This window comes from Aythya ferina (genome assembly GCF_964211825.1).
Source record: "Aythya ferina genome assembly, chromosome: 23".
Taxonomy (NCBI): Eukaryota; Metazoa; Chordata; class Aves; order Anseriformes; family Anatidae; genus Aythya; species Aythya ferina.
In genome coordinates, this window is record NC_140321.1 from 6,980,789 (window position 1) to 7,001,873 (window position 21,085).

General features: G+C 63.1%; 1 protein-coding gene across 3 annotated transcripts in view; it reads left to right on the forward strand.

The window, feature by feature from the left end:
* Positions 1 to 21,085, forward strand: part of SRCIN1 (SRC kinase signaling inhibitor 1) — a 46,465-nt gene that overhangs the window by 18,687 nt on the left and 6,693 nt on the right. For 2 of the 3 annotated variants that reach the window (XM_084496545.1, XM_084496546.1), the window contains 16 exons: positions 1,627 to 1,650; positions 11,783 to 11,975; positions 12,091 to 12,289; positions 12,824 to 12,917; positions 13,349 to 14,178; positions 14,543 to 14,635; positions 14,747 to 14,790; positions 15,118 to 15,296; positions 15,449 to 15,624; positions 15,874 to 16,004; positions 16,939 to 17,086; positions 17,982 to 18,294; positions 18,611 to 18,860; positions 19,150 to 19,304; positions 19,384 to 19,536; positions 19,879 to 20,007. In XM_084496545.1, the coding sequence (XP_084352671.1) occupies positions 1,627 to 1,650; positions 11,783 to 11,975; positions 12,091 to 12,289; positions 12,824 to 12,917; positions 13,349 to 14,178; positions 14,543 to 14,635; positions 14,747 to 14,790; positions 15,118 to 15,296; positions 15,449 to 15,624; positions 15,874 to 16,004; positions 16,939 to 17,086; positions 17,982 to 18,294; positions 18,611 to 18,860; positions 19,150 to 19,304; positions 19,384 to 19,536; positions 19,879 to 20,007 (3,111 nt within the window). The remainder of the gene's footprint in view (positions 1 to 1,626; positions 1,651 to 11,782; positions 11,976 to 12,090; positions 12,290 to 12,823; positions 12,918 to 13,348; positions 14,179 to 14,542; positions 14,636 to 14,746; positions 14,791 to 15,117; positions 15,297 to 15,448; positions 15,625 to 15,873; positions 16,005 to 16,938; positions 17,087 to 17,981; positions 18,295 to 18,610; positions 18,861 to 19,149; positions 19,305 to 19,383; positions 19,537 to 19,878; positions 20,008 to 21,085) is intronic. The other variant, XM_084496547.1, reaches the window with a different exon arrangement.

A 21,085-nucleotide genomic window follows, 5' to 3' on the forward strand; every position in this document is an offset into this window, starting at 1 on the left:
GTGCCTTGAGGCTTGGCTGCATGAGCAAACTGCGCTTGTTTGACTTGAATCACTTCGAAAACAGCTTTAGTTGGTTCGATGCAGAACTTGTGGTGGGTCTGCTCATGTCTTAGGGAATAGTAATGGAAATACACCTGTGTCGATCAGAATAAGGGAATTCGGAGGCTGCAGATCCGTCTAACAAGGGACCTTACAAGAGGGTTTGTGTTGATGTAGGGTTGACCTCCAGTTACCTTGCCAGGAAGGGTGGATACCCCGGTAGTGGACTGTCAGAGACCTTGGATGAATAATCCTCCAAATTCTACCCAAGCTCTGCCTCTGTGCTCCCCGAGCACTGCTCCAGGAGGTGCCTCGGCAGCCACCAGGGCACTGCAGGGGCTGGGGACTGGGGTCTTGGTGCAGGAGCTTGCTCTGTATTAAACCAGTAATAAGGAAAGCATCCTCTACCCAGCGCGCTAGGTTTGCAGCCATGGTGATTGTGGTGAAGGAGATACCGTGAAGAGCGGGGAGATTGGTGGCTTTGACGGGGGAGGCAAAGAGAAGCCGAGAACTTTGATCCCCATAAAAGACAGTTGGGACAGAAGCTGCTCTGCAGGTGTCTCTCTCACCCCCACCCATAATTTGCATGCTTCAGTGATATCAAAGTGCGTTCCCTTCCCAGCCGGGTGGCTCACACTTGTTGTCACCCAGCCAGGTGGGTCACACGTGTGGTCACCCGATCCAGCGCGCTGCTTGCTCCGGCACAGCCCCGCGCTGCAGCTGGCGAGGGCTGGCGTCACCACGGTGCTGTGGGACCGGCCCCGGCGTGGTGCTGCCGGGGTGCTCGTGGTGCTGCTGTGTGCAGAGCGTGTCCCACCCTGCAGCACTGCCACTGCCCCAAATCAGAGCAGTGAGGAGCACGCGTTCCTTGCTGGCCGTGCTCTCCCCGCGTGGTCCTCGGAGGGTCTTGTGCCCCTCTGGGGAAGCAGTTTGGGTCTCAAACGCACCCACTGCCCTTCAGGGGTGTCGCAGCCACAGCTCTGGGCATCCTCGGGAGTTTCGGTTCCCTCTCTCCGCTGGTTGTCAGCGGGTGGCTTGGGAGGAGGAAGCTCCCGAGCTCTCCAGCTTGCTGGGCCGCGGCTGCTGCCAGCGCCTGTCACTCGCTGTAGCACATCGGTTTGACACCGGTGGAAACGCCGCGAAGAAGCACCAGAGGGAGGTGGCAGGGGCAGAGCGGGGGGATTGGAAGAGCCCTTTAAAACTGAACATTGTTCTGGCTTCCAGTACCGACTCCCAGGGCAGCAGCCTGACCAGCACGTGCCAAGGCAGCGCGCTCCAGAAGCGATCCTGGGCTGCCGTCCCGCTCTCCGCTTCCTTCTGCTTCACTTAGTTTGCACCCCCGTCTGCGCTAAGTGCCCCTCTCCGGCCCTTCCTGCCTGCTTGCATGATCCCGCTTCCCTTTCAGCAGCCCTTAGCAGCATGAAGCGTAGGCAACCCATTGGGAGGGGATTTTAAGCAGAAACGAGAGCAGGTTTAATGTTGCAGTTTAAAGTCAACAATTCTCAAAAGGAAAACAAAAGTCAAAGCAGAATCTTAATGGTATTTTTTTTTTGTTTTCTTTTGTTTTGTTGTTTTATTTTTTGTTAGCAACCCAACTACTGGAGCTTTAAGGTCAGTATTTCTGATTTTTCATGCTTCTGTTTGAAATGCATGCACTTTTCCACCCTTGCCTCATCTCTGTGTCTACGCGGGGGGGTGGGAGCTTGGGGTTTTGCTCAGGATTCCTGTGCCAAAACAGTTTGTCCTCGGCTTGGCGGTAGCTTAAGCTCATGAGAAGGGCTTTATGCTTTTGGGATGAGTTTTGCAGAAGCAAAGTTGTTACCTGAAAGGGAGGAATCTGTGTCCTGCCCTCACCTAGGCCACTAAAACCCCACAGGCGAATCCTGCTGCTCTTGAGTCATCTCACTGCAGCAGGGACAAGGAGTCTAATTTACTTAACTGTGGGAAAAGAACAAAAAAAGCCCACTCCAGATGGGCTCAGGACCCACCTGTGAAGCTCAATGAGGAGAGGAACGTGTCTCTGAGCTGCTGTGGGGGTGCAGGGCAGGCAGGGAGCTGCTCCATGCACCCGTGTGTGATCTGGTCCCGCTGGATGCTGCGTGCGGGAGGAACGCTGGTGCGCTCGGTGGCGTCCCGGCTCGGGGTGCAGTGGGGGCTTGTGAGTGCCTGGCGGTGCCAGCCCACACCTCACAGGCAGTGGGGTGATGGGGAGGGAGGAGGATCCCTACACAAACTGCCAGGCCCCAGAGAGTGGCTTTTGCATGGTGTGTCGAAGGACACGCAGAGCACACTGATGGCTTCGAGCCCCGCGGAGAGGGTCGGGTGCTGCCTGCAGGAGGGGAAGGGGCAGCAACGGGGGGGTGCCAAGGGGCTGGGGTGCTGCTGCCTCTGTCCCCCTGTCTGCCTGCATCCTCCTCCCTGTCACCTGGTGCTGGGGACCAGCCCGTCAGCAGGCTGCGGATGGCAGAGCAGAGGGCTTCTTGCTGGTACCCGCTGCCTTGTGCCAGAGCCATCACGCCCGGCGCTGCCTCTCCCCGGCAGCACAAAGGAGACCCCGGCGGGAGCCTGTCCTGCCCGGCGCTGCCTGCCAGCACCTTGCAGACAGGCACCGTATTGTCTGCAGGGGGAAGTACGCATGTCCCTGCCTCCCTCCTCCTCGCCGGGGGATGCGGTGGCAACACTTCAAGGCCAGGCGTGTTGCTGGGTGACCTTGGCATGTTGTCCCTGGTGGGGCTGCTCTTCCTGTGGAAAAAACAGGCACTTGCCTCGGCTGGCAGCTCAGAGCTGAGTAGTCATAAAATGCATAATATGTGCACTTGTTCTGAGTGTTCATTCCTGGAGTACTTGCGCTGTAAAATGCGTGCAAGCAGCAGCTCCATGAATATCCAGCTGTCTGAGTCCTCCCTGGCTGGTTTTAACCACATGCTCTCTGTGACATTTCCGGGGACTGGAGGGAAGGCAAAAAAGCCTTGATTTGATTTCCTTTTTTTCTTCTTCTTCATTTTTTGTAAGAATTGGAACGGGGACGAGCTCCAGGCACCCCAGGGGTGTCAGCGGCTGGGTGCTGGCAGGCACGCAGGGTGATGTCCTAGAGCTGTGTGCTTTTTCACTTTGCATGCCAGCGTCCCCGGGCTCTATCTGCTCTGCAAATGCACCAGGAGTTAAAGCTCCCCCGGGGACCCCAGCTGCCTGACCCCACTACCAAGTGGGGCATGAGCCCACGGCAGCTGGGGATTGCTCGGCAGGGGTGAGCCATGCACGAGGCTGATGCCGGCAGGCAGGTGCCGGGGGCTTCCTCGAGGCCACCTGCATCCCGGGGGGCTCGTGGCTGCAGGCCCCCCCTCGGGCAGAGAGCTGCGGGGATGGAGGGGATGGGCTGCGGGGAGGGGCAGTGCCAAATGCCCAGGGACCCGGTGCGCAGATTTGGGGCTCTCCAGTCATGGGCTTTGCAGGAGGATTCCTGGGGGGATTGGGGGGGTGGTATTGCTGTTTGTCGGGCTCGGGATGAGCTGAGCTGAGCAGATGCTCGTCGGCTGGTGCTGTCTTTGTGGAGAGGGGTCCAGGAATTGCGCTGTCCCCAGCTGCTGTGGTCCCGTGCACCCCGCTGTGTCTGCAGGTCCTGCCCCAGCCTCCCGCCCATGCTCTTCTCCTGTCCCCCTGCCCTGTGCCCCCACAAAGGCAGCCCCAGCGCATCCCTGGGGCTTCTGCACTTGCTTCTAGATTGAGCCAGCCCCGCTCGTCTCACGAATGCTCCTTCCTGCCAGCTGGGTCAGGCGGTGTGCTCGCACGGAGCCATCGATCCAGCCTCGCCATGGCCACTGTCACGCTGCTGCCGGTCCCCGAGTCCCCTGCCAGGTGCTCAGCCACGTCCCAGCTCCCAGCCATCACCCTGCTGGTGCTCTAACCGGGGCATCCCGTGGGGTTTGCATCCTGCACCGGCTCCCTCCCTGCTGCTGGGGTGCAGCCCTGTGACCCCGAGCAAGGGCTCGTCCCCTTCTCCCTCCCTCATCCCCTCTGTGCCGTGTGCTCACGCTTGGCTTTCCTTCCAGTCCCCCGGCGTCCCTGAGGGATGCAGTAATTTGCTTATTTTTGGAAGATGCTGTCACACGAGGCAGTATTGCCGGAGAGCAGGGGATTGGAAGCGGCTCCTGCTCGACCCAAGTGAGGGACAAATCACTGGGGTAAACGTCCGTGGGGTACTGAGCTGGCTGGGGCAGAGCCAGGACTTTACCCTCACCCCCAAATCCATCTCCTGCCACACGTCCCACCCCAGCCCCAACAGCCTCATCCCCAGGGATGGCCTCAGCCCCCCTCTCCCGGCCTTGCTTTGGAGCACCTGAGCTTTTGGGGAGGAATTGGGAGTTTTGGGGCTGAACGCAGGGACGTGGTGATGCTGCCCGGCTTCCACCCCATCCCTGGGGCAGAGCCACTGCCTGGGCTGGGGGGGAACGGCACCGAGGCGTGTTTGGGTGGCAGCGACCAGCAGCTGTCAATATTCATGAGGCTGCAGAGGAGCCAGGCTCTTAAATATTCATCAGGCAGGCGAAGGCTGCTGGTGCCAGCAGGAAGGGGAGCGGCGCGGTTACAGGGGGCAGGCAGCCACCCGTGGCCTCCGCTGAGCCGCCCGGGTGATGTCCGGGTGCAGGAGGGTGTTTGTGCGTGGAAGCACTACATCCTGGTGCCAGGCACCTTCTGTGTGCCTGTGTCTGCAGGGCAGGGGTGTGCCGGGTGCTGGTGTCACGGCGGTGCCTGCTGCAGGGGCCCCGATCCCAGCTTGTGCCCGGCTCCTGCTCACATCTGGCTGCCGGCGCACATCTGGTGGGGACGGCCCCTGCCTTCAGTCGAGGGGTCTGCTTTAAAAACTAATCCGATTTGAACGCTAATCCTGTTAACATTGAGATCGGGATTAATTCTGGGTTAATCGGGATAATCCTGACAAAATGTTGAGCATTAGACGCTGGATGAATTACCGTTGCCGCGAGTGGTGCGCTTTTAATTCGGTGGCGAGATCCAGGTGGGTTGAGAGGGCTGGGGGTCAGCGGAGACTCGTGGTATGGCCCTCGGTGTGCTGGTCAGAGCACCCCAAAGCTGCACCTTGGACCTCTTGTTTCTCCCACCTTTGCTGCTGCAGCCCCATTTTCCCCCAGTTCTTGCTCCTTTTGCTCCTGGTTTTGCGTCTCCTGGCTCCTGTGTCGGGGGGCAGGAGCTGGGCTCGTGGAAGCCCTCCATGCACAGGGGTTTTGCTGAGGTTCGGCTCTCCTGGCTGGCCAAAACACGGCACAGCACCACGGGGAGGAAGAGGAGAGTGCAAATGATGTGTGCAGCACCGGGACAGCCGGGGGCTGCTCCCCCTGAGCTGTTTGGAAACTTGAGAGCCCGGCGAGGTGATGCCTGGTGCCCTGGGTGCTGTGCCTGGCCGGGCTGCTTGCTGGAAGGGTTTTGCAGCCAGACCCAAAGCGAGGAGGCAGCTGCGGGGGCCGTGTCCTGTTACCTGGGCTCTGCTCCTCTCCCAAGGCCGGCAGGCTGAGTCTCCGGGAGCATCAATAATTGAGGATGAGCAGAGTTCATTAGGAATGAATGAATGAACGAAGCAGTTCGCGACGCGCCGCCTCGGTTGGTGTTTCCTTCCCCTGTCTGCCGAGGGGTCAGCGCCGTTTCGGGTGGCAGCAAAGCTCCTGCGTGGTGCCAGCTGGGGCTCTCGGGGGAGATCTCCAGACACCGGACCGGAGATTGCTCCTGCAAGGCTTCAAACCCCAGCCCCTGGCTTCGAGGCAGGCACGGCTGGGCTGGGGGCTGGAGCTTTGCCCCACGCTGGCTCTTCCTGACCCCCAGCAGCCAGCTGGGAGCCGGCTGGCCTGGCCAAAATGCTGCCGTGACTTTTTGATGGGGATGGGGCGAGGCAGGCGGCGAAGCAGAGGGGCGAGCGCCGCAGGCAAAACATCCAGAAATCCCTCCCGCCCCTCCCTGCCTCTGTTCCTTTCCACGGCTTAAAAAAAAAAAAAAAAAAAAGTTAAAAATTTCAATTAAAATTTTCCTTGGAAACGACAGACGCAGAGCTGCGGGAGGGACAGATGTTGTTTTTCTCCCAGCTTTGCTAACAGCTTTGCTTGCCGCTGACCCTTGCTGGCAGCACGGGGACAAGCGGCCGCAGCCCGGCAGGTCCCACGCGGTCCCCGTCCCCTCTCCCTGTCCCCCACGTGCCCGGGGCTGGGTGTTGAGCCTGGCCCTGCTCTGTCCGGGGGGGTCACTCCCTGTGTGGGGATAAAACAAGGATAAAATCGCAGAGTTTTGGCTCTGCTTTTTGTGGGGCAGCCTGGTGCGAGCAGCAGTGAACAGGGGTGCTGGGGGGTTACAGCTGCGGTGTCAACACGACGACATCCCCAGATCGGGGGAGTGAACGAGCTGTCAGCTGGTTTTATTTTTATTTTTCCCCATTCCTTTGTTTCTGAGGCCTGTTTACCTGGGAGGCAGTGAGGCTGGGAGCAGCGGGCACCCATCGGGGTGCTGCTCCCCCATGCCCACCCCAAGACCTCAGCACTCCACCAGCTGGGAGCTGCGGTCAGATGCTGGATTAACCGACGAGAAGGGGATTACGAGGAATTAATCCAGATCAGTGTCCGACCAGGGGCTGCAGCCGGGGCTTTGTGTGCTCGGTAAATAACCGGTTGCCTTGCTTTGCCCAGGGCTGGGCTCGCCAGCGCCGTGCCAGCTGCTTCCCAAGCTGCCCAGGGTGGATTTCAGGGGCTTTTATCCCAATCGTGTGGCCCGGCGGAGGGGACGCGGAGCGGGGTGGGACCTGCCCAGGACCCCGTCCCCCTGCAGCAGGGCGATGAGCCCCCAGCCCGCCTGCCCTGAGCACCTTGCAGCGCCTTATCCCTGCAAAAGCAGAAGGATGGAGCGTGGCCAGGGCAAGGTTGGGGGCAGCTGCCACCCCCCAGCACGACCACCCTGCTCCAGCCCAGCTCGGGCAGCCGCCTGTGGGCTTCTCCTGGAGGTGCCGGGGTCTGCGCCCAGGGCTGGGGGCTGCCTGTGATGTTAGCACGGCGAGGGCTGAGCCTGCCCAGCTGCGGGTACAGGTCTGTACTGGGGCCTGTGGTGGTTCTGGGGAGGGAGAGGGTTCGGGATGGAGCTGGGGTTGTGCTGGGCTCGGAGCTGGGTGGAGCAGTGCCCTGTGCCCCGGGTGCATCTCCAAGGGGTGCGGAGGGACCCCCCTTTTGCTGCTTGGTCTCGGTGCTGCAAATGCTCTGCTTCCTGTGGGCTAAACACGGCATTTTCTGTTTGCTGCTGTGAGTCTGATGTGCAGAGGGACAGCAGAAACGGGCTGTAAGTGGCTGCTTTTTCTAACGGCGAGGACAAACCGCCCGTGGAGCCCTCCTTGGGCAGGGGCGAGGTGCTGTCCCTGCTGGGACAGACCCTTTGCTCCCTTGTGGGGTCTCTCCGTGGGGTCAGGCTAGCTGCCTGGTGCTAGCAAGTGGGTGGAAGAATTGAGGAGGGAGATCAGCTCGGGTGGCTTTGAGGCTTGCAGTGCCCTGCTCCACCCCGAGGCAGGATCCATCCCAGCACACTGCTGCTCCTCTTTGCCTCCTGTCTGCTTTCCAAAAGTCCTGGTTGAGGTCAGTCCCCCTCTCCCTGCCTCCATCAAGACCGAAGCCTGCCCCCAACCATCGGGGTGGCTGCAGCACCCATCACACAGCACCCATCACACAGCACCCATGGGAGAGCCTCAGACCTCAGCTCCCTGGAAGCTGGCAGGGAGGGAGTGGGGCAGAAGGGGGGGGGGGATGGAGACAAGGGGCGGGAGGAGGAGGAGAGGAACATCCTTATCTAGCCAGGCAGATATAATGAAGCTGCTTCAGCACTGACAGGAAAGGGATTGTTGGAAGTTTTAGGAGCTAAAAGAATTGCTTAATTGTGTCTTTTTTTAGCTCTGGGGAGATAAAAGACAAAGGCCCCCAAGTACCCCCCTTTCCCCATCCCACCTCTTTTACATAAGGCTCCCGGGGCAGCACAGAGCCGGGTGGGGGGCAGTGCTGCCTTCCCCGGGGGTCTGGGGAGCCAAACGCTCTGCGAGGGGCTTTTGGTGGGCAAATCACCCAAGCAGCACCCCTGGCACTGTCCCAGGCTGGAGATGCTCTGCTGATGCCTCTGCACCAGGGAGATTTCCTCTGCTCTAGCTTCCAGGAGGCTCCCGGGGGCTGTGAAGTGCCCCGGGGCAGGTGAGCATGTTTCATTTGGGGGCAGGCTGCAGTCCCCCTGCCCCTGCTGCCTGTCCCCGCAGCCATCGCATCTCGGCCCCCCCCTAAAGTGAGCCCCTTGCTGGGCTTCCCTCCCTCGGTGCGGGGCTGGAGCAGCTGCCTGCTGGCCTTGGGCAGCTTTGTTTGGCTTCTGGGCACTTTTACTCCTCGGCTTCCCCTCCGTGCTCTGCCCATGAACCTGCTGCTGCTTCCCACGCTTGGGGCTGTGCCGTGCTCCCACCAGGGCACAGCGCGGGGCCCCCGGTGCTGTGTTACCCCGGTGCTGTGTTACCCCGGTGCTGTGATGCTCGTTCAGCAAGAAATGGGTCATCTCCCAGCGTGGCATCACCGCAGCGAGGGGGATGCTCTCCCCCCTCCACCCGGCCGCTCGCTGCCACCGTGGATCTCAGACGCCGCGGGGAAAACCTCGGTGCCTGGGGCACGTGGGGGACATCGGCTCTTTGGAAGCTGCAGGGTGCTGAGCTCTGCACCGGGGCTCTGAGCTCGGGCAGTGGAGCATAACGGAGCAGGAGGGGGCCGAGCACCTTTGCTCCCAGGCTGGGGGTCCTGAGGCTGCCTCCGTGCAGAGCGTGGCTGCACCCAGGATTTATCCTGCACCCCCAGCTGCCACCAGCATCAATCCTTTCCCAGCCCGGTTGCTCAGCCGTGGGGCCGCGCTGTGCAGCAGGCAGGGAGATAAGGCCCGGGGATGAAGGGTGCTCAGAGGGAGGAGGATGTTCCTCTCCTCGGCTGCCGCAGCCGCTGATATCTCGCTCCTCAGCTGCAGGGCGTGACACGCGCTGGGCCAGACGGAGGAAGAGATTTCCCTTCTGGAGTCGTGTGAGGGCTGGTGTTTGGTTTTTGTCGTGCATGGGAATGAGAGCTCAGCCCCAGCACCTGAGCACGGGCCCTGGCAGATGGCCGTGGAGCCCGAGCTGTGTGTGCAGGGAGGAGGTGACGGCACAGCCTCCACCCTGGCATTGGGGTAGTTCCCAGCACAAAGTTCCCCCTGGCAGCTCCGAGGGGCTCTCAGTACCCTCCTGGCAGTGGAGCTGCTGCCACAGACAGGTCCCAGGCACTGCCCAGCCCAGGGCTTTATCTGGCACCCAGCAAGGCAGGATTGGCCCCCCCCGGCATCTCCAGGAAAGCAGGAGCAGGGATCTGGGTGCCCGTTTACCATCAGGATGTGTGGGGGCCGAGCTGTCTGTGTATTACCTGATAGCGGGGTAAGTCGTTAGCGAGGCAGAGCAATAAAAAACAATTCCCTCGGAGTCGTCTCATTAACGGTCCACGGGAGGCCAAGGACGGAGCTGCCGGCTCCTGCCCGGGGCTCTGCCGGCTGCTGCAGGGCTCTGCGGGTGCCCCGACCCCGTAGGTGCCCCCTGCCAGCCCTTGTGGCTGGAAAGGCCACCGGCAAGAAAGGGCAGAGACCCCCCCGCAGCACTGGGGGCTGCTCAGCCCCTCTTACACCCTGGGGATCGATGCAGGCACCGATCCTGCCCCTGCTGGGGCTGCGCTGCCCGGGCGCATCCCTTCGGCTGCTGCTTCCCCAGGGCTCAGCGCTGCTGCTGGTCCCTCTGCATGCCAGGCTGAGCATCAGCCTAACGAGCAGAGCAGTCCCTTCCGGGCCAAAAATCCATTAATTTTCATCTTGCTGGGATTTTTTCCTCCTTCTTCTCTTTTTTTTTTTTCTTTTTTCTTTTTTTTTTTTTTTTTTTGAGGATGCCATAATTAGCTCCATCCGAGCGGCTTAATTACTCGAGGCCGGCTGAAGCCCCGGGGTGGAGGCAGAGGGCAGGCAGGGTCCGGGCTCATTGGGGCCAGGAGCAGGGGCAGTGCAGGGGCAGCTGTCCCCAGCCCACCCCAGCCCACCCCAGCCCGCGGCCCCGCTGCGTGCCGTGCGTTCGGGTGCTGAGCTGGGATGCGCACACCGCAACCCATAGCAACAGCGATGCGACGTGGCGACGGCCATCCCAGCCGTGCTTCGGGGAGGGAGAGACAGAGACCCCCCCCGGATGAAATCCATTTTTTAATGATTCTTTTCTCCAGACCGAACACGTACCGGGGGCAGGGCGCTGGCCGGGGGTGGGATCCCACCTGGGATCCCCCCCGATGGAAGAATTTCAGCATCTGCACTGCCTGCGAGCCCCGCGCTGAGACAACAACAGCAAAACTAAGCAGTCAATTTTCCAGCAATTAGCTGCAGCGAGAACATTTCACGTCCTGGAAAACCCCGCCCCACAGGATTAATTAAATCCTCCAATTAATGTCTGATTTAAATGACGGTGATGGCTGTTATCATTTCATATTGATTTTTCTTTTTGGTCTTAAAATAGAGCTGTTGTCCCTTCCACGCCGCCTTTTCCACACCCCGGGAGCTGTTTGTTCTCTCTGTTTGATTTGCCCACGTTCAACGTGTGTCTGGAAAATCAGGGCCTGCAGCCCGGGCGCTGACAGGCAGCGTGTGCTCCGCCGTGTGGGTGGGCACCTGCGGGACCCGGACCTGCTCACACAGTGTCTGTCTGTCTGTCCATCCGTCTGTCTGCCTGTCCGACCCCTGGCTCAGCTGTGGACGGGGTGGATGCAGCCCCTGGGCACGGCTGTGCCCTGGCACCGCTGCTCAGTGAGTTTATCCTGCGCAAAGTCCCCTTCTGCCTGCTGCGGGGGCCACCCCATAAATTGCCCCCCACTTCACCCCGAGCCTGGAAGGGGCAGGAGCAGCTCCAGCCGTGGCTGCTGCAATTCCAGGAGGGTCACTGGGTGGGTGCCCCTGGGTGCCACTGGGTGTCACTGGGTGCTACTGGGTGTCAGTGTGCTGACCTCCACCTGGCAGGCACCATCCTGTCCACATGCACAGAGCCCCCATACAGGACGTAAGGACATTTGTACAGAAAGCCCATGTCTGTAGCCTGAATTTCATGCAGGGATATATGCTTGGCCATGTGAAATTGGACTCCTGGCATATTAAATTTTCACTGCTGTAAACCCAAACCCATTACTTTCCCCCAGCTCAGGCAGCCATAAACCTTGCCGCTGCTTTGCTTCCAGAATAAGCCAGGCATTTATGTTTCCCGGGAGCTGGTTCATTGGCGTAATGGATGTGTAACCTCCTGTAATTGCTAAGGTTATTCCAGTGCTCGCATGCAAGCCCTGGCTCTGCTGCCAGCCAGCGATCGCTGCTTTTATTTCGAGTGGGTTGCTGCTGGAGGAACTCGAAGGTGCCTGGGATGGTGCTGGGAGGCTTCGGGACGCGGAGTGCTGCGAGCCTCAAGTGGGAAACATGGGCAGGGGGCTGCAGGCACCGAGGGGCACGCCTGGGTGTCCAACCTGGGGCAGTGGGTGGACGGGGTGCTGAGCCCGGTGCTGTGCCCGTGGGTCCAACTGGGAGGGGGCTGAGCACCCCCAGATATGGCTCAGCCTCACCGGCATCCTGCATGAGGCTCCTGGGGAGTGGAGGGGCATGGGGCCGGGCACCCCGCTCCCCTCACCTCCCCGCTGTCCCCTTGCAGACCAGGAGCTCCCGGCACTCGCAGGGTTCCCAGCCTGGCCTGGCCGACCAAGCCAAGCTCTCCTTCGCCTCGGCCGAATCGCTGGAAACCATGTCGGAAGCGGAGCTGCCCCTGGGCTTCAACAGGATGAATCGGTTCCGGCAGAGCCTGCCCCTGTCCCGCTCCACCAGCCAGACCAAGCTGCGCTCGCCAGGTACCGGCACTGCGGGGGTCGGGGACGAGCTGCCCCGGGGCTTGGGGAGGCACCCGGGGCACAAATCCTGCCCGTGGCACGTCACCAGCATGGCATCGGGGTGCTCTGCTTCCAGGGGTCCTGTTCCTGCAGTTTGGGGACGAGACGAGGCGCGTCCACATCACCCACGAGATCAGCAGCATGGACACCCTGCACGCCCTCATCGTCCACATGTTCCCCCAGAAGCTCACCATGGGGATGCTGAAGTCCCCCAACACTGCCATCCTCATCAAGGACGAGTCGCGCAACGTCTTCTACGAGCTGGAGGATGTCCGGTGAGGGGCACACACACACGGGGGGAGCTCAGGAACCCGGGCAGGGAGCAGCAGCCCCCCAGCCTTCCTCCTTGCACAAACCCTCCTCGCTCGCTCCTGGCACGGGGTGCTGAGCACATCAGTTTGCATTTTTCATCCATCTCGGAGGCAAGCTGATGTCGGCAGCCTCGCTGCCTGCGGTCGTAGTCCGGTGTCTCCCTTTCCAGCAGGGATGGAAAGGCTCTTGCAACGGGGAAGGATTTCCTTGAAAATGGGGGAGGAAACAAAGGGCTGGTGGGGGGTGAACGCCTTCAAAAGGGACCGCGGCAGGCAACGCTTGCTCATCCCTACTGAGCTAAACCAGCCCCTGGTGCTGCAGACCTTGACCTGGCTTCTCTCAGGGGATCCCTGACATTGATTTCTGCTTCTTTGAGGGTGTTAAAACGGAGCCATTAGTAGTCTGCGAGCAGCAGGGGGGGCGTGGGTGCAGTGCCGGGGCCGGGAGGCTGCCGGTGCTCGCAGGGTGCCGGCTCACGGCTCTGCCTCTGCTTGCAGTGATATCCAGGACAGGAGCATCATTAAAATCTACCGGAAAGAGCCGCTCTACACCTCCTTCCCAGCCTCCCACATCACCAACGGCGACCTGAGGGTAAGGGGCTGGGTGCCCGGGGCAGGGCTGAGCCCCGGGGTGCGGGGCTGGGCTCTGGAAGAAGGAAAGTGATGGAGATGGAGGGCCGGGTAATTGCTTTGTGTTTGTGGAAGGAGTAATGACTGCCATTCCTCTTCCCCGGTCCCGGCATTGTTAAGTGTTGCCTTAAAAGAATGGATGTTTGGGGCCTGACAGGGGGGTGATAAACATGATAATTCGGGGATTCATCAGAATAAATCATCCTGCTCCCGGGGATGGGAAGGAGGGAGCTGCTGTTTGCCAAGGCCAGGTGAAGACGGGCGAGCTGCAGCTCCCGGTCCTTGGAGGGGGGACACCAGGGCAGGAACTGGGATGGGGCAGGGGCTGGGACAGGGAAGGGCCCCAAAAGGGCACAGGGACGCCGTGCTGACGACCCCTGCCCCTTTCCACAGCGGGAGATGGTCTACACCTCCCGGGAGTCATCTCCCACCCGCCGGCTGAACAACATGTCCCCGGCCTCCCACCTGGCCTCCGGCTCCCCTCCGCCCGTGCTGCAGTCCTCGTCCCCGTCCCGCTCCCGCATGTCCTACAGCGGGGGCCGCCCGCCCTCCTACGCCGGCAGCCCCGTCCACCACGGCGAGCGCCTCTCCAACCTGCCGCCCGCGCCGGGCGTCTCGCCCAGCCCCAGCGCCATCCTGGAGCGCCGCGACGTGAAGCCGGACGAGGACCTGGCCGGGAAGAACATGGTGCTGGTGAAGAACGAGGGGCTGTACGCCGATCCTTACGGCATGGTGCACGAGGGCCGGCTCAGCATCACCTCCACCCAGTCCCTGGCCGGCATGGGGGACCCTTTCGGCTACTCGGGGGGGCTCTACAAGCGGGGCTCCGTTCGCTCCCTCAGCACCTACTCGGCGGCCGCCTTGCAGACGGAGCTGGAGGACGGGCTCTACAAGCCCAACGCGCAGATCTACAGCGACACGTACGGCCCCGGCCTGGGCTTCCGAATGCCCCCCTCGTCCCCGCAGAAGATGTCCGACGGCCGCCTGGTGGACGTGCAGCCGGGGCAGAGCCCCCACAGCCCCTACTCGGGGCCGCCCAGCCGCTCCTCGCCCGTCCGCCAGTCCTTCCGCAAGGACTCCTGCTCCTCTGTCTTCATGGAGAGCCCCGTCAGCAAACCCCGCAACCCCAGTGCCTCGGGGCCCCCCGAGCTCTTCCCCGGCCCCGGCGACCGCCCGCTCTCGGGGTTCAGCTCCCCGGTGCCAGCCAAGGATACAGAGACGAGGTGAGGAAGGGCACGGGGGGAGCATCCCCGTGGAAAGGGGGCTCCGCTTGCAGGTCACCAGGATGCAGGCGGGGAGCTGAGGCGGAGCAGGGCCAAGTTTGTCCCAGTCCATCCCAGTAGAAGCACTGGGGTGGGCGATGAGCACCGAGCTGTGCGGGGCTGGGGGAGCCACCTGGGGGCAGCGGGAGAGAGCAAAGGGGTTGGGTACGGCAGGTGACGGCTGCACTGTGCCCCCTGTGCCCCCCCCCGGGACCTGCACGGACCCCAGCAGCGGGTGGGTGAGCGCGGGTGAGGCCAGGACAAGCCGTGCCATGGGGGGGTCCGCGGTGCCGTGCCCCCTCCTCACCCCCTGCCTCCCTCCCAGGGAGCGGATGGAGGCGATGGAGAAGCAGATCGCCAGCCTCACCGGGCTGGTGCAGAGCGCGCTGCTCCGTGGCTCCGAGGCGGAGACCCCCAGGTAAGGGGCAGGGGGGGCAGGCGTGGACCCGGGGGGGCCTCCTCCAGGCAAAGTGCTGGAGAGGGCGGAGGTGCCTGATCCGCGCTCACCCCCTCCTCTCTTTCGTTGCAGTGAGAAGACAGAAGCCACCAACGGTGGGACCCCCCCGTCAGCGTGTAAGTGGCAGGGGGGAGCAGCAGAGCCACCCCCCACAGTGCCCCCCATGTCCTGGGGCTGCCGTGGGTCCCTGGCCCCAGGAGCTGTGCTGCTGCAGCCCCATCCCATGCCAGAACCTGGGGAGGGGGGGTCCCATCCTGCCAAGGGGCAGCTCCGATCTGGGCTCACCTTGGTGCCAGCGTGGAGACAGAGCTGATGGCAGCTTTGGAGGCCAGGCAGGGGCAGTGCTGGACTGGAACAGAGTGGGGAAGGAGAGGGTTTCCCAGTAAAACCCCGCTGGGACCGGGTGGTGCCTTCCCTCAGCAGCTGCTGCTTGCCCCCTGCAGCCACCAGCCGCAGCGGCATGGGGACCCCGGTGCCCGCGCCCCCGCCGCCCTCTGCCACCAGCACGCCAGCGGGGCAGCCCACGGCCATCACCCGCCTGCACATGCAGCTGCACCTCCACGACCTGCAGCAGAACGCCAGCGACCTCCGCAACCAGCTGCAGCAGCTCAAGAAGCTGCAGGTGGGTACATGGAGGGGGGCCCCCCCACCCTGCCCAGCTCTGGCCGGGAGGCTCCAGCCCAGGAGCGCAAAAATCCCCCCTTTCCTGGCCACCTTCTTGCGGGGCAGCTTGCCCAGCCAGCAGCCTGACCCCCTCCCTCGCCCCCCAACCAGCTGCAGAACCAGGAGACGGTGAAGACGATGCTGCGGAGGACGGAGACGGAGATCAGCGTGCGGGTGACCGACACCATGCGCAAGCACGAGGACCCCCTGCAGCGCCAGCGCAGCCTGGTGGAAGAGGAGCGGCTCCGGTACCTCAACGAGGAGGAGCTCATCACCCAGCAGCTGAAGTGAGCACGCGGGGGGGTGTCCTGGTGCCCTGATCCCACCCCACACACACCCCGGGCTGCATCCTCTGCTGGTGTAAAACAGAGGCACCGCGTGGTGCCAGCCCCATCCCGGACCGTGTGCCCAGCGTGGGAGGGAGGACACCGCTCCCCCTGTCCCGTGGGGACCTGCCCATGGCCACCAGCTCCTCCCTGGGGTCTCCAGCGTCCTGGCACAGCAGTGACACCCCGGGCCCTGCTTTGTGCTCGCAGTGACCTGGAGAAGTCAGTGGAGAAGATCCAGAAGGACCTGGCCCACAACCACCGGCTCATCCCCGTGCAGGAGCTGGAGGAGAAGGCCGTGGTGCTCAAGCAGCTGGGGGAGACGCTGACAGACCTCAAGGGTGAGGAAGGGGCCGGGTGCTGGGGAGGGGAAGGATGCTGTCAGCCCCCATTGGTGCTGCTGCGTGGCTCCAGGTCTGGCTAAATGCATCTTTGGAGCCCGTTCTGCTGTACGTGGCATGCCCATGCCCCAGGACAGCCTTCCCCCAGTGTCCGTGCAGGGCAGCATCGTGTGTCCTGCAGGCTGCCCAGGTGCAAGGGCTGTGCCCCGTGCTCCTGCTCTGTGCTGCTCCCAGGGACGCGTCCCTGGTGCTCTGCCGGTGCCAAAGTCATCCCGAGTCCCTCTGCCAGCTCCCACATGCTTCACCCTGCTGCCCCAGGGGACGTTGCTCTCGCCCCCCTGCACGCACTGCAGCGATTTTGCTGCTCCTGCAGTCTCCTGTCCCCGGCTGTCCCCACCCTGCCGTCCCCCAGCAGACGCCCTGCGCCTCGATCCGAAGTGGCAGCGCTCCTGCGTGCCACGGCGCGGGCAGACGGAGCGGGGACTTGGCAGAAGTCACTGAGGCTGCAAGAGGCTGGGACATGGTGGGGACACAGCGGGGACGTGGGGAGGGCCTGGGGGCACGGGGCAGAGCTGGGAGCAGCTCCCCTGTCCTGCAGGGAAATCGGCTGATGCTGAGCAGCCGGGACAAGTGCGCGGAGCAGGGGTGGGCAGCCAGGAACGACCTGCTCTGTGTCCCCTGCCACCAAGCCTGCAGGGTCCCGGTGACCAAGCTCTGGCTCCAGGGCAGGGTCTGTGCCCAGGGCTGCAAACTGCAGCTCCCAGAGGTTGGGACCGGTGCCTGCGAGAGACAGGGAGGGATAAGGGGCATGGGGAGGTGGAGAGACAACAGCCTGGGCTCCCCGGGACCTGTCCATCTGGACACGGTGACTGCGGTGGTCTCAGTGGGTGTGGGGTCCCCTGCAGTGCCCCCTGACCCCCCTCTCCCCCCACAGCCCAGTTCCCCAGCCTGCAGAGCAAGATGCGGGTGGTGCTGCGGGTGGAGGTGGAAGCCGTCAAGTTCCTCAAGGAGGAGCCCAACCGCCTGGACGGGCTGCTCAAGCGCTGCAAGACAGTGACGGACACCCTCGCCCAGATCCGCCGGTGAGCGCTGCGCCCTCCTGCCGAGCCCCCAGCCCAGCCCCTGCCCCGCAGCCCCTGCTCCACGTCCTCCTTGCAGCCCCACGGTCCTTCCCCTGCAGGCAGGGGGTTGTATGCACCTCGGAGGACACAGCAGGGCCCTTCGGATGCTCCTGTGTCCCCCACCTGTGTGCCAGTGTCCTCTCTAAGTTAGGGGTCAGAATTCCCAGAGACATTATAAAAAGGTTCATTTTTTCTGCTAAGGAATTAAAAGACGCCCTCGGTCCTTCTCGGGGCGTACGTGGGAACCCCTCTTTCAAAACCAATCTTTCCTTGCCACCCTGAAAAACATTGGTCATACATCTGCATGCAATGGGAACGCTTGATGTGGTCAGAAATCTCTTTCCCGAGGAACAGAAAACTCTTCTGATGGAGAAAATCCTCCCCCCGATCCAGTGGCGGAGGCAGGCTGCGCCCACCTGCCTGCTCTGATTACAGAACCTTTCACGAGAGCTTACAACTTGGCCAGGCTCGAGGAGCGCTCCGCCAGCGGGGCTCGCCCCAGGCTCATTTCTAGCCTGGTTTTCTATGGAAATGAGCTCGTCTGATCACACGGCGCACGAATCTGCCCGCCTGTCATTCCCCTTTCCTAATAACTTCTGAATCCAGAGGGCAATTTCAGCCAGACCTGACAGAGGGGCAGAACTTGGAGGGATCCAATTTCTTCCAAGCTTCGTGCCAAGGGAAAGGCAGGTGGAGGAGCTGCTGATGCGCCCTGCCGAGGGAGGCTGGGGCTCGTCTCCAGCTCTTCCCAGCTCTCAGGGGTCTCAGCCGTGGAACACAAACACCGAGCAAGGGTCTTGGCGGAGCCGCTTGCAGGGGCTGCAGTGACCCAGCCCCTTCCCTCTGTCCCCTGCAGGCAAGTGGACGAGGGCGTGTGGACCCCCCCCAACACCCTCAGCCAGTCCCCCAAGAAGATGGCCCCCGAGACGGACTTCAGCAAAGGGCTGGAGCTGGAGATGCCCACCAGCCCCCCGGTGAGCCTCCACCACCTGACGGCTGCCACCGAGACCCTGGGCATGCCCAGCTTCGGGCACAGCCCCCCCCAGACCCAGACCCACCCCTCCAAGAGCAATAACCCTTCCCGAGCTCCGGAGATGGTGCCTGCCAAGACCCAGACGGGTCCGGAGACTCCCAGCAAGAAGAGCGCAGACAAAGCCGTGTCCGTGGAGGTAAGGACATGGGGCAGGATCCTTCTGAGCTGTCTGAACAATACCCACAGCCGGGGGGCTCCTCTGAAGGGTCAAACCCTGACGGAGCTCCCCCACGGCTAAAACTGGGAACGGGAGCCGAGCACATCCTTCTCGATGGCTCTGTAGCTGAGGGGGCATCCCAAAGGTGGGGAGCTCCAGGAGCTGGGCAGTCCCTGAGATCAGGGACCCCCAGCGTGCCACGGAGCCGTGGGAGACCCCAGGTGATGGGGAGGTGGTGGGGCAGGGTGGGCGATGGGGAGCTGCCGGGCTGCAGGGGCTGTGCCGGCTGTCGCAGGCTGCCGAGAGGGACTGGGAGGAGAAGCGGGCGGCGCTGACCCAGTACAGCGCCAAGGACATCAACCGCCTGCTGGAGGAGACGCAGGCAGAGCTCATGAAGGCCATCCCCGACCTGGACTTCGCTGCCAAGCACAAGCAGGCCACGGGCAGCAGCAGCGCCGCGTCCACGCCCGAGCACAAGCCCTCCAAGCCGCAGCACGCACAGAAGTCCGCAGGCAAAGCTGACCCCAACGGCCGCAGGGGCTCAGGTACGGCACGGGGAGCTGGGGTCACCCACAGGGTCCTGGGCTGGGGTACATGCAGGATCCCGGGGCAGGCATTGGGGCAGGGCTTGGTGTCGGCTCTGCTTTCGGCACCGAGCTCTCTGTCCCTGCGTGCGCTGGCCGTGCCCTCGTGCTGTCCCCATTGTGCCCCCCCGGGCTGGGCAGCGCTGCCCTAAGGGAGCTTCGTGGCCAGGAGGGCATGGGGGGAGCCTCGGGTGCTGTGCTGGAGGGGAAGGGGAAGGTCTCATGCCCTCACGGCATGGTTTGTGCCCAGACGAGCTGACGGTGCCGCGGTACCGGACCGAGAAACCCTCCAAATCGCCGCCGCCTCCCCCTCCCCGCCGGAGCTTCCCCTCGTCCCACGGGCTGACCACGACCCGCAGCGGCGAAGTCATCGTCACCAGCAAGAAGGAGCCCGGATTTATGAAGGTGGGGAGCGGGGGACATGGGGAGGGTGCTGGGTCACCCCTCGGCTGCCCCAGCCCCTCACCGCCCCGCGCCCCCGCAGAAGGCCGAGTCGGAGGAGCTGGAGACCCAGAAGCCGCAGGTGAAGCTGAGACGGACGGTGTCGGAGGTGGTCAGACCCGCGTCCACCCCACCCATCATCGCCTCTGCCATCAAGGACGACGACGACGAGGACCGCATCATTGCGGAGCTGGAGGTGAGCGTGGCGGGGAGGGGGCTGGGTGGCGATGCCCCTGGGCATCCGCAGGAGCAGCTCCAGGAGCGACCCCCGAGCAGCAGCGCAGCGGTGGCTGTCCCCGTCCTCACCCCGTCCCCAGCAGGAGTGCCACAGGGACAGGCAGCATGGAGCAATCGCATCCTGCCCGGGGGGCGCAAGCGTTGTGAGATGTGGGGGGGCTCCGTGGCCGGGGCACGTCGCCAGCGGGGAGCAGCCGATGCCTCCCTCACTGCCAGCAGTGCTGAGCCCCCGTCCCGGCGGGGCTCTGTGCCTGTCAGCCCCAAGCCTCCCTCCTCCAACCCTTCGTGTTTGACTCCCCAGGTGTTTCAGAGAAGCTCTGCCTCCCCTTTCATTCCCAAGCTCCGTTACGATCCGCTCGCGGCTGCCGCCTCCCCTGGGCACGCAGCCATGTGGCCCAATGGAGCCTCCGTTGCAGCCGAAGGATGGAAGGTAACGGCTCGCCCCGAGCTCCCATCCCTCCTGCCGACATCTCCTCCTGGCCGGCTGCACTCTAACCACCGCCTCTCCCTCCTCTTCTTAACCTCACCGCTCCTTCCCCCTCTTGACTTAACCAACTGACGGCTTCTCTTCACCCCCTCGCTCACTGCCACTGCGCGTACGGCACTGACACGGCACCGGGGCGAGCACTAACCCCTCTGCGGCACAGCATGGGGCTGTTGGATCCCACAGCCACGTGGACGGGGGAGAGGCAGGGCCCCCCAGCACCCCACCATGCAGGGCACGAGGAGGGCTCCCCGCTCTCGTGGCACGCTGGGTGCCCGGGTGGCCCGGCACCGTGTGGGGAGGGTGGCACCGAAGCGGGGCTGTGGACGGTGGCTCATGGAGACGTGGAGAGCCCCCTCCGTGCGCACGATGCGGGCAGAAGGTGAAGGCTGGGGCTGAGGCTGGAGGCTGCTGGGAGCCCCTTGGGTTTGGCCCCAGCTCCCCCCCCATTTTCTGGGCTGCTGAGCAGAGCAGGAGGGGCTGGAGCCAGCTGTGCACTGAGCCCTGCGAGGCTGCAGCCGCTGCCCGGGGTAGGATTGGGGTGCGGAGCAGGGCCCCCCCTTTGCTGCAGCTGCTGAGGAGCAGCTCTTCTGCCAGAGCACTGCTCCAGCTGCCTCCCTGCAGGGCTGTGGTCCCCCAGGCACCGCTCGGCTCGTTGCGTCCCCCTTGGGACAGTGATGGAGAGGTGCAGGGAGATTGGATGGGGTTTTCCAGGTCTAGGCTCTGCGCTTGCACATGTCGTGCCAGTTTACACCAGTACAAGAGAAATTTGAGCTGGACCATGGCAGGCGGGTTCTCAAACACCTTTGGGAGGTGCAGCAGCACCGAGTCTGTCTTGCTGAAGATTTTAGCCCCTTGTTGCCGACATCCCCCTGAAGGTTGCCTTATGCACAGCATAAACGTGGTCACTCCGTGCCTGGGGACACCCATGGGAGGCCACAGCCGCCCAGACCCGGCCAGGCAGGCAGGGAGCCGAGTGTGTCCCTTCCTATCCGAGCACCTTACTGCAGCGATGCCTGGAGGG